The 17,993-nt window shown below is 57.6% G+C and overlaps 3 protein-coding genes across 9 annotated transcripts in view; 2 read left to right on the top strand and 1 right to left on the bottom strand.

Annotated features, from left to right (window-relative positions):
• The first annotated feature begins 113 nt into the window (after window positions 1–113).
• JMJD7 (jumonji domain containing 7) lies at window positions 114–6,513 on the top strand. 2 transcript variants are annotated; one of them, XM_040226884.1, is made up of 8 exons: window positions 114–205; window positions 3,778–3,931; window positions 4,007–4,260; window positions 4,577–4,633; window positions 5,158–5,253; window positions 5,454–5,530; window positions 5,751–5,910; window positions 6,008–6,513. In XM_040226884.1, the coding sequence occupies exons 1-8, from the start codon at window positions 142–144 to the stop codon at window positions 6,094–6,096; spliced, it is 951 nt and encodes a 316-aa protein (XP_040082818.1). In that variant the 5' UTR covers window positions 114–141; the 3' UTR covers window positions 6,097–6,513. The 2 variants fall into 2 exon arrangements, with proteins under 2 accessions (XP_040082818.1, XP_040082817.1); XM_040226883.1 differs by having other exon boundaries at window positions 127–205; window positions 3,778–4,260.
• A 99-nt stretch (window positions 6,514–6,612) lies between these two features.
• Window positions 6,613–17,985, top strand: PLA2G4B (phospholipase A2 group IVB). Of its 6 annotated transcripts, XM_040226873.1 has the most exons (20): window positions 6,613–7,562; window positions 8,718–8,790; window positions 9,056–9,192; window positions 9,307–9,438; window positions 9,758–9,798; window positions 9,990–10,032; window positions 10,297–10,351; window positions 10,680–10,810; window positions 10,991–11,074; window positions 11,332–11,369; window positions 12,159–12,294; window positions 12,965–13,101; window positions 13,312–13,534; window positions 13,675–13,792; window positions 14,090–14,227; window positions 14,392–14,496; window positions 14,629–14,808; window positions 15,125–15,291; window positions 15,830–16,016; window positions 16,127–16,783. In XM_040226873.1, the coding sequence occupies exons 1-20, from the start codon at window positions 7,554–7,556 to the stop codon at window positions 16,345–16,347; spliced, it is 2,355 nt and encodes a 784-aa protein (XP_040082807.1). In that variant the 5' UTR covers window positions 6,613–7,553; the 3' UTR covers window positions 16,348–16,783. The 6 variants fall into 6 exon arrangements, 5 of the variants coding, with proteins under 5 accessions (XP_040082807.1, XP_040082804.1, XP_040082805.1 ...); XR_005718731.1 differs by adding an exon at window positions 17,568–17,985 and having other exon boundaries at window positions 9,056–9,438; window positions 9,990–10,351; window positions 16,127–16,578; XM_040226870.1 differs by having other exon boundaries at window positions 9,990–10,351.
• The window catches only part of SPTBN5 (spectrin beta, non-erythrocytic 5), a 49,884-nt gene continuing 48,627 nt past the window's right edge, over window positions 16,737–17,993 (bottom strand). Inside the window, exon 68 of the mRNA XM_040226891.1 lies at window positions 16,737–17,340. Coding sequence (XP_040082825.1) covers window positions 17,060–17,340 — 281 coding nt within the window. The 3' untranslated portion in view covers window positions 16,737–17,059. The remainder of the gene's footprint in view (window positions 17,341–17,993) is intronic.

Below are 17,993 nucleotides of genomic sequence, written 5' to 3'. Positions count from 1 at the left end.
ACTGCAGCCGCGGTGGGGGACGACGAGGCGGCCTCGGGGACGTAGCCCGAGCTCAAGCGTGAGGCCGCAGGGGAGGGCGGGGCCTTAGGGCCGGGGCGGAGTCTTGAGGGAGGGGCGGGGCCTCGGGGCGGCGGCGGCGTCATGGCGGAGGCGGCTTTGGACGCTGTGCGGAGGGAGTTACGAGAATTCCCGGCTGCGGCAAGGGGTGAGTGGGCTGGCTTGTTGACTGCCAAACAACCTCAAGACGCGGGAGTGGCCTTGGGCTTGCCGGGAACCGGGTTCCAGAGCCGGGTGCGCCCTGGTCCTTCCTGGGCCGCTGACAGGGTGCACCCTGTTTCTTGTCTTCAAGGAGCGTGGAACCTCGTGCGCATGGATGGCCCCTGTAATCAATCTTCTTCCGCAACCCCGACCCCTCAGCCCCCTGGGTGGGTCCTCCTCTCCCCTCCTCCCGTGTTCCCACACCTTCGTGGCTTCCTGGGGGTACTCTTCACCTATTCCCAAGGCCCGGTCTAGTCTTGAGTCGGGGGCGTGTTCTGTTTCCCACCGTCAGCCCGCACCGAGTAACTGGGGCTCTCTGTTGTTGTCTTTTCCACCCTTCTCTGTTTTGAAGTCTTTAAAGTTTCTTCCTCTGGATCGCTTCCTTCAGGATTAGATGCCTCCAAGCCAGGAGCGCTGAAGAATTTCAGGATGATTGGAGGCGGCTGTACTAGAGATCCCCTGCTTGGTTATTTTTTCCCTCTCATTCTCTCCCTTTTCTCTTTATATTTTTAAGCAATGTCTTATCGCTGAATAGTAACATGGGCACGTTGTTTAAAAACCAGCAGACTTATGTAAAGTAAATGTCCTTCATTCCCATTCTAGGTTGCTTCCTTCCAGCAGTACTCTTATTAATATCCACACACACACCTATGACTGGATATCTCCCTTTTTATACAAATGGTAGCTTGTTAAGCACACTCTTCTGCTTCCCTAAATCTTCTAGGTCCATCTAAGTCTTCTTAATCTTTTCCACATCTGTGTACTAATGCTGTAATTTGCTTAATTAACCCCCTCTTGGTAGGCATTTAGGTTATTTTCAACCTATTGTTTTTAATACAGCATTCAATACTTTGAGTATTTAACAAATATTTAGTAAGCACTGCAATGTCCCAGACTCTGTTCAGTATGTTTAGGATACATCACTAAAACAGATCTCTGCCCTCATAGAGCTTACATTTTAAGTGAGGAGACAGAATGGGCTAAAAGATAAGTAACTTGGGGTAAAAAGGTAAAGCACAGTGAGGAGACTCAGGATGTGGCAGTGGGCCAGGTTACACGTTGAAATGAGAAGGTCAGGGTGGGTGACATTTGAGCACTGGCTTGAAGAAGGAGGGGAGCGGGTGCACGAGCAGACCTCTGAGAGAAGAGAATTCTAGGCAAGGGCATGTGGGTCAGATGCTGTAAGGTGGGAGTGTGCCAGGTGTGTCCAAGGACCAGTGAGGAGGCTGGTGTGGCTGGAGCAGAGTCTTTGTGCACATGTATGTTTTTGTTGGTTAAATTCCTAGCAGAAGAATTGTCAGATCAAAGGAATGGTTTGGGTCCTTTATGAAATTCTCCCTTTGAAGCCTCAGGAGGGAATAGTGGCCATTCTTTAAAGGAACTCTAAATGGTGAAAAGTGAAACTGAAATAATTGCAGGAAATACAAAGGGTTAAAAAAAAAAAAAGTAGTTTCCACATAATATAAGAGTTCTAGTGAGAATAATAAGGAGATTTATTGGGACTTCGCTGGTGGTCCAGTGGTTAATAAGACTGCACTCCCAGAGCAGGGGGCATGAGTTCAGGCCTTGGTTGGGAAATAGAATCCCTCGTGCCACATGGCATGGCTGAAAAATAAATAACACAGTAGCTATGTAAATCAACCGTACTTCAGAACAGAATAGGGAGATTTATTGAGCCCCACAAGGTGACTGCTTGGATGGGCTGGCATGACTGGGGAGACCATTGCCAGATTCCTCCCTCTTTTCCCATATCTGCCTGGCACGTTCCATCTTGCTTTTCGAGCCAGTGGAGTAAGTACACTTCCTTTTCAGGTTTTCCTGGGTCCCCCAGAGTCTTCCCACCCAGTTTCCATTTTTGATCTAACGCCATTTCACTTTCCAGCTGTTTGCAAGGCCCAGATGACCGGTGTGGAAAGGTGGTCGTGAGAGAGACCATGAGCCCAGAGGTGAAAATGAGTGTAGTGGCTGTTGGGAGAGCATGTCATAACCGCCCACTGGGGACGAACATTCAGGCTAGACCGCAGGGTTGAAAATAACAGCGAAGCCTCACACTCTATGTAAAAGCCAGGAGGAAGGCATTCCTGTGTGAGCAGCAAAAACAAAGTTGGGCACCCCCTGAGTAGAGTGTGTGCTGAGGGGCAGGCCCCAGACAGAAGGAAGCCGGACTGGAAGAGTAGGTTGGGACTCATCACAGAGCACTTTGAATATGTGCCAAGGCTGACTGTGTTTCGTCAGGAGCAGTGGTTAGCCATCAAAGGACTTTTTACTAGGGTGTGACGAGATTGTATTTTAGGAAGATGACAGGGGCCTGGATGAAGGATTTTTTTGAGAAGGAGTGGAATTCAGCCCAGGAAACCAGTTAGTTCACTGCAGCAATCATCTAGCCGGAAGATGTTGGAGACTTATATTCAACCATTAAGCAGATACTTACTGAGCACCTACTGTGAGCCAGGTACTATTCCAGGTACTGGGGATACATCAGTGAATAAGACAAGCATCCATGTCCTCATGGAGCAAACATTTTAGCAAGAAAAACTGATACATAATTGGGATAAGTAAAATATATAGTGTGTAAGGTGGTGATAAATGATAGGGAAAAAAAAAAAAAAAACGGGCATAAGGATATTGAGGGCAGGTTACAATTTTAAAAATAGTGGCCAGGAAGGAAAGCCTCATCAAAGTGACCTTTGAGGACCCAAATGAGCTAACTTTGTGGATGCCAGCAGAGGAAAGGGGTATGTGGTGTGGCTTGAGAAACATAGGTAGTAGAATCAATGGCAGGTAGAGATGATCAATAGGATGCCCAGAGTGAGGGAGATAGAAGAGTCAAAAGAGGTTTTTATTAAGGGTGACGGAGAGCCGTTACTGATACCCGCGCAGGTGGCGCGCCGCAGTCTGCCCACAGGCACACGGCAGTCTTGGGTGTCTGAGGTTGGTGATGCTGTTTGGTAAGACAGAGCAGACAGTTCAGCCCTTACTTTTCCTCCGATGGTTTCATGCAGCAGCTTGTCTCCCCAGTTAGGTTGAAAGCTTCTTGAGATGGCGCTCGGATCATCCCTTAATACCTCCATGATGCCACGGCAAGGACTGAGCCCATTTTAGGTGCTTCCCAGAGATCCTTGTCCCACTCATAGCAGCACTGGCCTTGGGGCCTCAGCTCTACTCACTTTGGAGCTCCCAGTGCTGCCCCCCATGGCTGCCTTTGCTAATGGATGCCAGGAAGTTGGGTACTCTAGAGTGGGAAGGCCAGGGGTCCCCTGGGCAGGGCCAGATATGGCCCCGTGGAGCATTTGGGTTGGGCCTTGTGGACATCCTGGTGTGTTTATGGGTGTTTCACACTTTCTTTCTTAAACTTCCCTCCTCATTCTTCTATTCCTGGCTGTCCAGGGTCCCTTGGTCACTGTTAGGCCTTGCTCGGTGGCACAGAGGCCTGCCGGAGTGGGCATCTCTTACGCGAGCAGTGGGGCAGCCACTGGGTACTGTTGGTGTCAGCCCCTCCCCCAACTCTCTCTCTCTCAGAGCTCAGCGTGCCTCTTGCTGTTCCCCACCTGGATGAGCCCCCCAGTCCCCTCCACTTCTACCGGGACTGGGTCTGCCCCAACAGGCCCTGCATCATCCGAAACGCCCTGCAGCATTGGCCGGCCCTCCAGAAGTGGTCCCTCCCCTACCTCAGGTGGGGGCTGCCCTGGGCAGGGTGTGGGCGGTGCTTTGGGGCCTCCAGGGCTGAGCTGAATGTCCCTTCCTCCAGAGCCACTGTGGGCTCCACGGAGGTGAGTGTGGCAGTGACCCCAGATGGCTACGCGGATGCCGTGCGGGGGGATCGCTTTGTGATGCCTGCCGAGCGCCGCCTGCCCCTGAGCCACGTGCTGGACGTGCTGGAGGGCCGAGCCCAGCACCCTGGGGTTCTCTACGTGCAGAAGCAGTGCTCCAACCTGCCCACCGAGCTGCCCCAGCTGCTGCCTGATGTGGCGCCCCATGTGCCCTGGGCCTCTGAGGCGCTGGGTGAGTGGAGGCGGGGCCCCGGTGGGGAGGAGACGGGAGCATGGGAGCAGCCTCCTTCCTGTTTCTCTCCCCTTGGTGGTGGCAGCCCACATTCTCGGCCCGACAGATCCCTAGGTCTTGACTTCATTTTGATGAACCACTGAAGATTGCTGCTCTTCCACCTGCCCCAGGGGACAGAGGTCCCTTGCCATGCTTGCCCACCTCTGCCCCTTCTCCTTGCTCTTCCCCTGGAACCCCACTGCTCCCTTCCCAACATCACCGCTGGTGACTCCAAGCCTGGCCTCTACTAACTCGCGCTCTGTCCTCTGACCCACAGGGAAGATGCCTGATGCTGTGAACTTCTGGCTGGGAGAGGCAGCTGCAGTGACATCGTGTAGGCGTCGGGAGTGCAGAGCAGGGGAGGAGGTTGTGGGGAGGAAGGTGAGGTGCAGAGTGGAAGGCTGACCTTGGATGGAAATTGGACTGCCTGATCTTTAAAATTTCTTCTGGGATTCTGGGGCTCAGATCCATCAGAGGGCCTTCACTGACAGCTCCAGGTGGGTGGAGATGCCCACGGCATTGGACCTGGGGGACACTGCCTCTTCTAGGTCCCTAGAAAGCACTGAAGGCCAGCTGAGTCAGGGTGGACTCACAAGAAGCCTGTTTGTGTGAATTTCCCTCTTGGTGAAGATGAGCCCAGGGCCTGGCGAGGGTCTAGTCCCTGGCAGGCAGAGATCGGAGATGCCCGAAGGCCTGCCAGACTCCCGTCATGGCATCCTCTTGAGCCTGCTATGATTCCCTGTGCTCTTCTGTCGCATCATAAGCTTTCTTGGGGTGCAGGGCCCCGAGCACAGTCGTCTCTGCCCTCCTGTGGCCCGCTCCTCATAACCCTGCCTGCTGGGCCCTCTGTGTTGGCAGTGCATAAGGACCATTATGAGAACCTCTACTGTGTGGTCTCGGGAGAGAAGCACTTCCTGCTGCATCCACCCAGTGACCGGCCCTTCATCCCCTATGGTAGGGGATACAGCCTGGGAGGGGCCGGGGAGCCCCGTGGTGGAGGGAGGGCAGTGGGGAGCCCCGGGCGGGTGGGGGACACAGCATCTCCACTGCACTAGGACCCCTGGCCCCCATGCCCCTGCACTCAGAACACGAGGGAGTGGGGGGCACACCCCAGGCCTTTTGAGGATCCTCAGACTTTCTCCCTCTGGTTTCAGAACTGTACACACAGGCAACCTATCAGCTAACTGAAGAGGGCTCATTCAAGATGGTGGATGAAGAGGCCATGGAGAAGGTGTCTGTCTTGTTCCTGGGCCCTGGGAGAGGGGAGGCAAAGAGCCTGGACTCTGAGGAACAGGCACCAAAGCGATGGCGAGGTGGCGCTTTGCTGAAGAATCCCTCGGTCTGGGCTTCCCAGTGCTGAGCAGGGCAGGGCCCCGGGCATTTACCTCCAGGGACAGAGTTCGGAGCCTGGGGGCTTTGGGCCTGCTCCCTGGAGTCTGCTGTGTCCCCAGGTGCCGTGGATCCCCCTGGACCCTCTGGCTCCAGATCTGGCCCGGTACCCCAGTTACTGCCAGGCCCAGGCACTTCGCTGCACAGTGCGGGCGGGTGAGATGCTCTACCTGCCGGCCCTATGGTTCCACCATGTCCAGCAGTCCCATGGCTGCATTGCTGGTAAGGGGCGGCCCAGGTCACTGAGGGTGGGTGGGGAAGTGGGGAGTCTAAGTCAGAAGGGGGACCCTTGTGCTCTGGTTTCTGTTTTCCCCTACAGTGAATTTCTGGTACGACATGGAATATGACCTCAAGTACAGTTACTTCCAGCTGCTTGACTCCCTCACTAAGGTCTCGGGCCTCAACTGACCGAGCCCTGGTGAATGTCACCAAGAACTACCCGTGGAAAAGGCCACACCTCTCCCAGGCTGGTCAGCTCTAGAGGCAGCCTGGAGCCAGAGGTGCTGGCTGTCAGCCAAGTCGGGCTTAGGGTCAGCTCCAGAGGCTTGGGAGGAGGCCTGGAGGGCCAGGAGGTGCCGGGCAGGTCTGGGTGTGAGCTCTCAGGAAGCTGGCAGCATCCTGTTCTGGAAGAGGAGGGGACTTGGGCGCTGCCTCACCTCTCATCAGTGCCATGACCCATGACCTTGTGCCACTTACTGCCTCACAACAGTGGTGTCCTGTCTGTAAAACAGAGATAATGATGGTTCCTACCTCACAGGGTGCTGGGACTGCTATCTGTGAGCCTGGCACAGAGGAAGTGTTCAATAAAAGGCATCGATGACTCAAGTGTGCTGAGAGTCCCTCACAGTTGCCTTCCATGGTCTGCTGAGGGCTGGAAGGTACAGGTGAACATTTTGGAGTGATGGTAGTTGCGGTGAGGGCTGGGTCTAGGCTGGGGCCTGTGGACAAGACCCCTCTGTCCACCACAGCCGTCACAGCCTCTCTGGGGCATTCAGGCCGACCCCAGCCGTGCTGTAACAGTGGCATGGAGCTCATGGGCTCAGAGCCTGCAAAGCTCTTCCTAGCTTCACTCTGGACCTGTTCTCCAGCTCTAGGGCAGCTGGTGGGGTCTGGGGTCCTGGGGGTCACCATTGTTTCTCTCACAACAAGCACATTTTATGTTTTGGCTGCCCAGTATGTAGGATCCTGGTTCCCTGACCAGGAATGACTGTGTGACCCTGCAGTGGAAGCATGGAGTCTCAACCACTGGACCACCAGGGAAGTCCCTGGCATGCAGCTTTGAAGGGCTTGTTTCATAGAACAAGCCACAGCTCTGCCTGGTTATGCTGGGGCCTGGGGCGCTCAGATCGACCAGCGCTCCTGTCAAGACCAGGTGGTTCTGTCACACCGGCTCCAGGAGGGTGGGAAAAGGCCTGTGACGGGGCACATGTCTCAGGTCTGCCACTGCCCTGGGGCTTGCTCCCCACTTTCCAGACCTTAGCAGTCCCTCCTGCACCCCACCCCACCTCCAGCCTCCTGCTCAGCCTCTGACAGTCAGCTCTCCAGGGCCCCTCGTCACGGTCCAGGCAGGGAGGGTAGGGCTGGGCCGAGGCCCAGATGGCGCTGGCTGGAGAGAATGGGTGTTCAGGTGTGTTGAGCCCCCATCAGGAGGGCACCAGTGGCTCCGTGTAGGTTTAAGGTGTCTCATTTCCTGGGCAGGTGGCTGGTCCAGGAGTGGGCGTGGGGCTTGGGTGGGGCAGAGGTGGCTGGGAGGAACGGGAGGAGCTTGGGGCCCGCTGGGACATCTCTGGCTCTGGGCGATAAAGCTGACAGTCCTCAGCCTTGCAGACACTGCCATTACTCCTTCCTCCTGAGGACGCTGCCTCATGGCTCTGGTAAGACCCAGAGGGCACTGGTTCCTGCAGCCTGGTTAGCGCTGTTTCTTTAGGGAGTGGTAGGCTTCTCAGGTGTTTGCCGGCCTTGGACCATGGTGGGGAGCAGAAGCCAGGGAAGAGGTCTTGGGATGAAGGATCATTCAGTGTTCTTCCTGCCCTAGAGATGAGCTCCAGTCAGAGCTCCCTAGCATGGTGGATTCAGGCCCTGAGAACTCAGGCTCCCAGCTGCCGTTCTGGGGTCCTAGAGGCAGCGGCTGCTCTGGCATTGCTTCTGACTCAGTTGCTTGGAGGTGTGGGGGCCCCAGGGTTGACAGTGATGGATGAGCTTCTCCAGCTCTGCCCCTGGACTCCATCAGGGCCCTTCTGAGGCAGGGCTGAAGGCCAGAGGAAGAATGGATTAGCACAGCGTGTCCAATCCCCAGATCCAGGGTTGTGGGTCTGGATGGAGCCACATGGGGACCATCTTAAGCCTGACCTTGGAGGACCTGGAGGACCAGTCAGCCTGTGGGTGAGCTGATCACTGCTGTCCTTAGACCAGTGGAGAGCCCATTTCCAGAACTTCTGGCCAGGGATGGGGAGTAAGGGAACAGCTCCATTAGGGGGACCAAGGCCAGGCAGAGGCCCACCATACCTCTTTCCTTCCCTCCGTAGCCTCCGCACCTCCTCTGCCACCCCAGGGTCCCTGCTACCCAAGATGAGACTCGAGACTGCTTAGTAAAGGGGAGCCGGGGCTGTGGGGTAGAAAGAGTAAGGGTACTGAACCAGGAACTGAAGGGAAGTGTGGGGGTTGAGAGCACAAGTCGAGCTAGCCTGGTCTAGTCCTGGCCTCGATCTCAGGCAAGCACTTCTATTTCCTTGTGGGTTTGGTCATAATAAGTAGTCCCCACGCACAGAATGGCTGTGTGATTAAATCGAGTTAGGCTGCATCAAGCCCTTGGACTGGAGCCGGTGTGGAGTGTTGTGTAAGTGTTGGCAGGCGTCATCAGGAGATACCATAGCCACCTTTTGACTCAGGACTCTGGTGGGGGGAGGATGGACCCAGGGCTGGGCAGGGCTGGTCCTTTTGGTTCAAGATTAGGCCTCAAGGTGTCACCCCAGCCTCCCTTTTGGGCCCACCACTGGCCGTAAGCCTTTTTCTCTTTCCATCCTCTGCAGGCAAAGGTGCCTGGGACCTGCTTACTCACCATTCGTGTCCTGCAGGCCCGTGGCCTGCCCTCCAAGGACCTTGGTGAGTGCTGGGCCTGGGGAGGCAGTGGTTTTGCCACTTCAGAGCCAGCCAGGGCGGTGGGGAGAGACGCAAGTAGGCTGGGTGTGTGTGGGCTCCTTGAGGGTGCAGAGAGGAGGCAGTGGATGGAATGTCGAGGTCAGGCCCCTGCCTCCTGACCAGCCCCGTTCTCTGGGTGTTCTGGGACTGTCAGTGAGGGAAGGATGCAGGCTCTGGGCGGCTGGGCTGGGAGGGACTCTTGGCTGTCGCCCTTGCTTCCTCCCCACAGTGACCTCCTCTGACTGCTACGTGACTCTGTGGCTGCCCACGGCCTCCAGCCACCAGCTGCAGACGCGCACAGTCAAGAACTGCAGAAACCCCGTCTGGAATCAGAGCTTTCACTTCCGAATCCATAGCCAGATCAAGGTGGATGGCCGTCAGCCTTGGCCCTGCTTGCTGTCCCCCACTGTTGCCTCCCAGCCCCTTGTTCCCTGCCTCACCCCCTCTTCCTGCAAGCCCCTCACTCTATTTCCCTTTCAGAACATCGTGCATCTTAGAGTCTTTGACCAGGACCTTCTGACCACGGATGACCCTGTGTTGTCAGTGCTGTTTGACGTGGGGACCTTGCAGGCTGGGGAGCCCCGGCGCAAGAGCTTCTCGCTGACCCCTCAGGTAAGGCTGTGTGCGGGGCCGTGGAGGGCCTTGGCCCATGGAGGGGCTGCTTCGGAGGGTCACCAGGTACACGGCTCTCTTCTGCAGTGAGTGATCCCAGGAGTCCCCGAGGCTCTGTCAGCCAGGAGCTACTGGGCAGTCTTGTCCCCGCCCCTGTCTTGGCCCCTAAGCCAAGGGCAGGGTTCTTGGAGCAGTCCAGGGAGGGTGGACAGTAACTCTCCTCACAGCTGGGACCGTAGCAGCCCAGGTGTCTGGGGGATTTACAGACACTCTCTCTCTCTCTCCTCACTGTTTCTAACTTGCTTCTTTCTCCCTCCAGGGTGAGGAACGCCTAGAAGTTGAATTTCGGCTGCAAAATCTGTGAGTCGGGCTATGGGGCTGTTCCCAGGTGGGAGTGATTCCTTCTGGGAAGGACAGAGCCCAGCACACCCAGAGCTGACACCCCTTCCCTGGGAGGTGTCTGGGGTGGAGAAGGAAAGCCCAGGTCTCCTTGAGGGGTGAGAACCTGGGAATGTGGATTCTTGCTGAGGGTCACTGGGGGCTCTTTCCAGGACTGATGGTGCTGAGTGCCTCTTCAGCAATGGCATCCTAGTGGTGAGTCTAGAACACCCCACCACCACCCCACCATACCGTCTGCTTGCCCTCCTCCCGGGCCTGAAGCTCAGGCCCACTGTGGGAGTTGGGTGCAGCTGTTGGAGGGCCCTGGGATTTCAGTTCAAGAAGATCCCACCCCAAGCAAATGTTTGGTCACTCAGGGCCAAGGTGAAAAGGTGTCAAGGAGCAAGAACCGGAGTCCTGGGAAGGGTGGAGTTTCTACAGGGGAGGGGCTCGAGTCTGAGGGGCTCTCTTTACACCCAGGCCCGGGAGCTCTCCTGCTTGCATGTTCGACTGGAGAAGGCAGGGGACTTTCAGGGTGAGTCCCTGACCTGCTGGGACCCACTGGGATAGCCCCCCAGCTCTCAGCCTTTGTTGTCCCCTTTCTGAGGGGACCTTGTACTCATCGCCCCCAACTCTCGGTCAAGAGCAGGGGGCAGGGGATGCATCCCCACTGGGTCTTTTCCCTTCAGTCCTCAGAGGACTGCTGTGGGGGCCCATCTCCCAGCCCAGCTCTGGACCAGACTGCCATCTCAGTAGGGGGAGGGGCGTGCCCCCACCCTCATTCCAGACCCCTTAAGTGAGACAGGGGCCTCTGTGGGCTGAGATCACACTCCTAGCCTCTCTGCTCTGGTTCCTGCTTCCAGAGTCGGAGGGCAGAGTTCAGCTTGTGGTTCCTGGGTCCTGTGAGGGTCCACAGGAAGCCTTCGTGGGCGCCGGCTCCTTCCGCTTCCATTGGCCGGCCTGCTGGGAGCAGGAGCTGAGTATTCACCTGCAGGTAGTGCCCGCTTCGGCCTGGGTGCCATCTCTGTGTTCACCCCCAGCTTCTCCCGGCACCCCGGCAGTCAGGCACACTGGGAGGTGTGGGGTGGCCTCGGCCTCCTCTCCCCTCCCTGCTGCTGCTTGGTCCCTCCTAGGGCAATCGCAGTGTCTTAGGTCCTCTTCATCCTCCCTGCAGGATGCCCCCCAAGAGCAGCTGAAGGTGCCCCTGAGGGCTCTGCCCTCTGGCCAAGTGGTGCGACTCGTCTTCCCTACATCCCAGGTACTGGTCACCGGAGGAAGAAAGCCAGATGCACATTGTGGGCACAGCCCTTGAAGACCTGTCCTGCTGTAGCAGCTCCTGTCCTTGGCCCCTGCCCTGGACAAGGGTCAGGCTAGGGGAGAGGGGTCCTCAGGCCTGGCCCCTGTGGAGATGGCTGGGGCCCAAGGGAGCATCGGGCCATCAGAGGATGTGAATGGGGCTGGGGTGAGGGGAGTGGGGTGGCCCATCTTCATGACTGGAGTGTTCATGGTTTTCAGGAGCCCCTGATGAAAGTGGAGCTGAAAAATGAAGAAGGGTGAGAGGCCACCTGGGCACTGGGGAACGTCACGGGGGACAGCTGCGGGGCACTCAGCCTGGAGGAGAGGATGCAGGGCAGCCCCTAGCGGGACGGGCCACTGACAGTTCTCTCAGAGGCTCAGGGGTTTGCTCCCATTGTGGCATGTGCGGTGTGGGAGGTTTGGCAGTTGAAGGCTCTTACTAACTTTTAAAATTTACTCTCATTCCTGATTCAGCCAGAGGGGTGTGTACCTTGCCTGGTGCCTGGGAGGCACTTGAGAAATGTTTGGCTGGGAAAGCAGATGGAAGGCAGGAGAGTGGTTAGAGGTGCAGAGCAGCCAAGGAAGCCCAGAGAAGGGCAGTCACGCCCCTTGGGGGGCAGCTGTGTGGGCGGGCCTTAGCTGAGCTGCAGGAGATGGGCAGAGTCATCCGCACTGGCCAGCTGCAGGATGAGAGGCCAGCTCCCATCAGGAAGAGGAGAGAACATCATTTCTGCTTGCTCTGGAGCCGTTTCTGGGTGGGTGAGGGAGAGGGGCTGAGAGGTCCAAGCAGATTGATGGTGTTGGGTCCCACCGTTTTCCTGCTCTGTGACTCTGCAGCGCTGCTTCCCCAAGGATGTCCCCACCAGGGTCTGGGGTCACCTTCTCCCCTCAAATCCACACATCAGCCTTCAGTCAGGACACCAGAGGTGGGGCAAGGGTTGGGGAGAAGAGAGGTGAGAAGGATGGTGGTGAGCTTTTCAGGGCAGGCCCAGCTTTGTTCTCTGATGATCCCAGGAGCTGCTTCATGGTCCCTTCCTTCCCACCAGACCCAGGGAACTGGCTGTGCGGCTGGGCTGCGGGCCCTGTGCTGAGGAGCAGGCCTTCCTGAGCAGGAGGAAGCAGGTGGTGGCCAAGGCCCTGCAGCAGGCCCTGCAGCTGGACGGAGACCTGCGGGAAGAGGAGGTCTGGGGACTGTGTGGGACTAGGGCGGTGTCTTTGGGCCCAGATGCTGGCACTGGTTGTGCCCTAACCAGACCAGCACTGGTGCCAAGCCTGCTCTGCCTCCTGCATTTGATGTTGTCAGGAGCTTGATTGCATCAAATGCAGAGCATGGCCTGAGCCACCAGGAGCCTGTGAGCTTCCTCACTGGGCTAACCTGCCTTCTTGTTGTTCTTGTTCCTCGGCCTGGTCCAGGTGTTGAGGCTGGGCTCTGGGTGACTGACCAGTGAGATGTACAGCCTCAGGGCCCCCTGCTGGCCTGGGGCCGCTCCTAGGGAGATGACCTCTTCCTGAAAGAGGGAGCGGAGTGGCTATGTGGGAGACTTTTGAGGTGACCCTGGGGCTTCAAGAAAGTAATCACCAGACTCCTTAGGGGTTAGGTGTGGAGATGAGGCCTGGAACCTGTCCATTTTTTCTGAGTTCTTAAAACCAGACAGGCCTGACCCTTGCAAGCCTACTTCCGACTAGACCCTCTTCAGGTCTGACTAGAACTGGTCCCGGGAGCCCTGTTAGGTCTTGACCAGGCTGAGCTGTGGGTGAGCTGAGTGGTCCCTTGGATTGCTACTGCCTCTTCCTGTGGCTTGACCTTCCCTCTCCCTAGGGCCTCTTCGAGCCCTGTTGTCTTCTCTTCTAGATCCCAGTGGTTGCTGTTATGGCCACTGGTGGTGGTATCCGGGCCATGACCTCACTGTATGGACAGCTGGCTGGCCTAAAGGCGCTTGGCCTCTTGGATTGTGTCTCCTACATCACGGGGGCCTCGGGCTCCACCTGGTGAGCTTGAGTGCAGGAGCCTACAGGTGGCTAGCTGGGCTGTGGCAGGAGGGGGTAAGGTTCTATTAAACTCCACATGCCTCTCTGACCCAATTGGAAAGGTGCTCCAGGGGACCGTGGAAGGTGTCTTTCCGCCTGCTGCCCTAAAATAGAGTCCGAGGCGTGCAGTGGGGTTCTGGTGACAATCCCTCCGGCCTTGGCTTTTCCCAGGGCTTTGGCCAACCTCTACGAGGATCCAGAGTGGTCTCAGAAGGACCTGGCAGGGCCCATCGAGTCACTGAAGACCCAGGTGACCAAGAGCAAGCTGGGTGTGCTAGCCCCCAGGCAGCTACTGCGGTACCAGCAGGAGCTGGCTGAGCGCGCCCGCCTGGGCCACCCGACCTGCTTCACCAACCTGTGGGCCCTCATCAACGAGGCGCTGCTACATGACGAGGTGTGGGCAAGGGCAGGGCAGGGCAGGGTGGGGTGGCCAAAGCCAGGGCACGGTCTGGAGATGGGGAGCAGCTCTGGGCAGTAGGGGGCAGGAGAGTCCCCAGGAGACCACGGCATTAAGTTCTCATTCCCTTCCCCTAGCCTCATGACTACAAGCTCTCAGACCAGCGGGAGGCCCTGAGTCGAGGCCAGAACCCCCTGCCCATCTACTGTGCTCTCAACACCAAGGAACAGAATCTGACCACCTTTGAATTTGGGGGTGAGTAGTGCTGGAGCCAAGACCTGTGCTCTCACAGTCGGCGGAGTGAGAGGCAGCCCAGCCTGTGTGTGAAGGTGGGCGTTACACCTGCTCTGCTGGGCCAAGAGCCTGTCATCCCACCAGAGTCACTCAGGCTTTGGGACGGAGGTGGGACCATGGGTCCTCGCTTGGGGTGCTAGCAACAGAGCTGAGCCTCCTGATCACAAGGCTTCCTGACGCGGGGCCCGTGGTGGGTGTGTGGGGCCTGAGGGTCCTCAGGTTTCGGGCCCCACCGTGAGGGTGTGTGGTTCTTCACAGAGTGGTGCGAGTTCTCCCCCTACGAGGTCGGCTTTCCCAAGTACGGCGCCTTCATCCCCTCTGAGCTCTTCGGCTCTGAGTTCTTCATGGGGCGCCTGACAAAACAGCTTCCTGAGTCCCGCATCTGTTTCCTGGAAGGTGAGGGGGTCTGGGAGAAGCTGGGGATTTGGGGAGAATGGGCCTGGGCAAGATGGTGGGGTCGACTGTCTCAGCTCAGTCGTGTCCTGGCCCTGGATGGGTGGTGGGAAGGGTCAGGTTGTGGTGAGGTGGGGGACTCTCTTCCTCTTGGGTCTCCCGCTCAGGTATCTGGAGCAACCTGTATGCAGCCAACCTCCAGGACAGCCTGTACTGGTCATCCGAGCCCAGCCAGTTCTGGGACCGCTGGGCACAAGCTCGAGCCAGCCTGGGTAGGTGCCTGGATTCTTTCACCAGGATGGGAGAGGCAGCTTGTGGGGAGCATGGAGGTGACTCTCAAATTTTGTGAGTCTGCAGAGGCTGGAATAAAGGTCTGAGGGTCCCTTTGCCCTTTTTGACTGCAGACAAGGAGCAGGTCCCCCTTCTGAAGATAGAAGAGCCTCCCACGGTGGCCGGCAGGATAGCGGAGGTTTTCACCGACCTTCTGACGCGGCGTCCACTTGCCCAGACCACCCACAATTTCCTACGTGGCTTCTCCTTCCACAAGGACTATTTCCAGCATCCTCACTTTTCTGCCTGGAAAGGTCCCTGCTCTCCCAAATCTTCCCATGGCCATCTGAGCCTTGGGTTCCTGATCAGACATCCACTCTCTCCAGTCCCTTGGCCCCACGCCCTCTGAGCTTAGTTCTCTGGGTTACTTGGAGTGACAGCCACTCTTCCTCTCCTTCTGCTGGGGTCAGGGCCCATCTGTGAGACCTCGGGAGTTGAGGCTCTGCTTTGGCAGCAGAGAGCAGGAGCCAGAGGGACGAGCCTCCTCCTGGCAGCAACATTAGGCTAGATGGGCTGGTGCCCTCAGCACCAGTAACAGCTGTTCCCCACCCGATCTCCCAACCTTTCCAGCTACCAAACTGGACGGCCTCCCCAACGAGCTGACACCTGCAGAGCCCTACCTTTGCTTGCTGGATGTTGGGTACCTTGTCAATACCAGCTGCCCACCCCTCCTGCCGCCCACACGGGACGTGGACCTCATCCTGTCGCTAGATTACAATCTCCATGGAGCCTTCCAGGTGGGCTGTGGGCAGGATTGGGAGGTGGGGCAACCCTAGGCCTGACCTCAGGTGGTCTAACATCCTGACTTGGTTTCTGGGCCAGCTTCCCTTTGTGACCGCAACACCACATGAATGAAAGGCTGTGAATTCTATAAACTCTCCCCCAGGGGAACTTACTCTGCTTAGAAAGTTGGAGTGATGGGCAAGCTGGCGAGATTTTAAAATGTATTTCCTATTTGGGTCTCCTTTGCTGTGTCTGCACCCCTGTTGGGTCCTGGATCTTTGAGACTCTTTGTTTAGAGTTTCTGTGTGGGTCCCAGGAAGGATTTTTGCCTCCCAGTGGCAGACCTTGGGTGTTAGCAGCCCAGCTTCATTGAGCCCAAAGGAGCTGCTGCAGAAGGGCTGCCTGGTTTAGAGCATTGATCTCTGGCCTGTTGGGTTCACTAGTGTTTGACTTGGTGTCTTAGCAGACCTCCACTTATTAGTCAGTCCAGTGTGGAGGACACTGGGAGCCCATGGGACCCTCCTGCTGAGCCCACTTCTGCCCACCCTGCAGCAGCTGCAGCTTCTGGGTCGGTTCTGCCAGGAGCAGGGCATCCCGTTCCCGCCCATCTCGCCCAGCCCCGAGGAGCAGTGCCAGCCCCAAGAGTGCCACCTCTTCTCGGACCCCGCCCGCCCTGACATCCCTGCTGTGCTGCACTTCCCTCTGGTCAACGCCTCCTTCAGGGACCACTCTGCCCCTGGTGAGCCAAAACCTCCCTCCTCTGTGTCTCCGCCCTGCCCTGGTGACCCCCAAACCCATCCTCCACCCCCAGCAGGCATCCCCCATGGCTGGGCTGCACTCTCCCCACAGGGGTCCGACGGACAGCCGAGGAGCAGGCTGCTGGGGAAGTGAACCTGTCTGCATCTGACTCCCCCTACCACTACTCGAAGGTGACCTATAGCCTGGAGGACGTGGACAAGCTGCTCCGCTTGACGCAGTACAACATTTGCAACAACCAGGAGCGGCTGCTGGAGGCCCTGCGTGAGGCCATGCAGAGGCGGAGGCAGCGCACGCAGAGCCAGCCCGAGTGATGGGCGGGATGGAGCCATGTCCAGCCCCATGGCCCCCGACTCTCTTTGAGGCTCACTTCTTGGCCGCCTTGCTGCCCTGGTTGAGTTGGGGTGATCACCAGCTTCCAGAACCTCTAGCGGTTTGGACGGCCCAGTTGTGGTCTCTAGCCCTCCAAGGGGCTCCCCAGGGTGCACTGCCTGGCACTATCCAGACATTGAATCCACTGGCACCCCTGCTGTGGGCACCCTGGGGTAGGTGGTGGATTTTAAATTGGGGCTGTGGCCTGGTCTCCAGGATGTGGCCAGAGATTCAGAGGTTCTGGGCAGTGTGGGCCATATTTGTATAGGCACACAGAGCCCCATGACCTGGTGTGTCCTTTTGCTTCCTTTCTACCTTGAGTAGCTAGCTGTACAGGGTGAAATAGAGCACTTTATGTATCACAGAGATGCATACAAATGTGAGGTGTGACAGATTACTGTTACTGCTGCCAAAAAGGGACAGGGCATCCCACCTCTTGGTTAGGCATGGTAAGGACGGGTGTAGAAAACAAAACCTCTCCCGAGGCGCCTTCCAGAGCGGGCAGGTCAGCTTGGGCTTCCCTTGCAGAGCAGGCTGTGAGCTCATGGCCGTGTCTGTTCCACCCAAGCTCACATCAAGCAGAGAGGAGGCCATCTTGGCCAGGGTATGGTGGGGTGGGCCTTGCTGCTGCAGCCCTGGCCCTGCCCAGATGACTCACAGGTAATGCCAGCCAGCACCCATGTCCTCCTCACCCGGGGACTCAGTCGAAGGGCTGCTTCTTGTCCCACAGTAGGGGTGGCCAGACGTGGGACCAGATGAGCCACATAGAGACGGTGCTAAGGGTGTGACTTGAGCAGGCTCTGACCTTGGTGGGGCCCATCGGGATGAGGAACCAGCTATTCCAGAAGTTGGTCCTGAAGGGCCGGAGAGCAGGGTGTCCTCGCTTGTAGCCCTGAGGTTTGGTGCCACCTCTGCGTTTGCCTTGAGGCCCAGACCTGTCAGAACAGAGAGGTGGGGTGAATTTAGGGCCTAGCTGCCCTGGAATCTTCTCCAAGCACTGGTGCCCCAGGCCTCCTTTGGAATACCTCACCTCTTCCTCATGTTGATGTTGGATTTGGATACTGGGAGGCAGGAGGGACCAGGATGTGTGGAGTGAATGGGGGATGACTGGTTCCCATGATCCGGCTCACTGCATCTGTCTGCCCTGGGCATGTGACTGGAGGCACAGACCAGGAGAAAGGGCTGCCCTGATCACTGGAGAAGCCACTGTGTCCTGGACCAAGCCTGTTGACTCAGCAGCACATCATCTGAATCCTACATGGGAACCTGCAGGCCCTGCAGGAGTGGGTAATTATCCAGATACCACAGTTGTGGCTGCCACCCCTGTCATGATGTGAGTGATCCCTCAGGCACAAGGCCGCATGTGGGGTCTGTGCACTATGTCTGTGTGTGTGTCTGGTCCGTGGGCATGTGTCTGAGGGACATCCTGACTCCCAGCCTCTCTGGGACAGTAAGGCTCCTCCCCTCCCTTGCTTGCAGGGATCTGGTCCTTGGACTGGGGAAACCAGGGAGGATGGAGGCGGGGAAAGAGTGGAGGAGGGGTCTGGCTGCTGCATCTTGGAGAGGGAGGGAGGCGTGTGCACAGGGA

This window comes from Oryx dammah, unplaced genomic scaffold (assembly GCF_014754425.2).
Source record: "Oryx dammah isolate SB20612 unplaced genomic scaffold, SCBI_Odam_1.1 HiC_scaffold_26, whole genome shotgun sequence".
Lineage (NCBI taxonomy): Eukaryota > Metazoa > Chordata > Mammalia > Artiodactyla > Bovidae > Oryx > Oryx dammah.
This window is presented reverse-complemented; position numbering and strand designations above follow the sequence as displayed.

Excerpts from the sequence above, each read along its gene's own strand:
- JMJD7 (XM_040226883.1), top strand. The coding sequence starts at position 142 with ATGGCGGAGGCGGCTTTGGACGCTGTGCGGAGGGAGTTACGAGAATTC. Across the intron at positions 206-3,777 it reads ATTCCCGGCTGCGGCAAGGG|AGCTCAGCGTGCCTCTTGCT; the intron begins GTGAGTGGGCTG and ends TCTCTCTCTCAG. Across the intron at positions 5,254-5,453 it reads CCGGCCCTTCATCCCCTATG|AACTGTACACACAGGCAACC; the intron begins GTAGGGGATACA and ends CTCTGGTTTCAG.
- PLA2G4B (XM_040226869.1), top strand. Across the intron at positions 14,497-14,628 it reads ACAAGCTCGAGCCAGCCTGG|ACAAGGAGCAGGTCCCCCTT; the intron begins GTAGGTGCCTGG and ends TTTTGACTGCAG. Across the intron at positions 16,017-16,126 it reads CAGGGACCACTCTGCCCCTG|GGGTCCGACGGACAGCCGAG; the intron begins GTGAGCCAAAAC and ends CTCTCCCCACAG.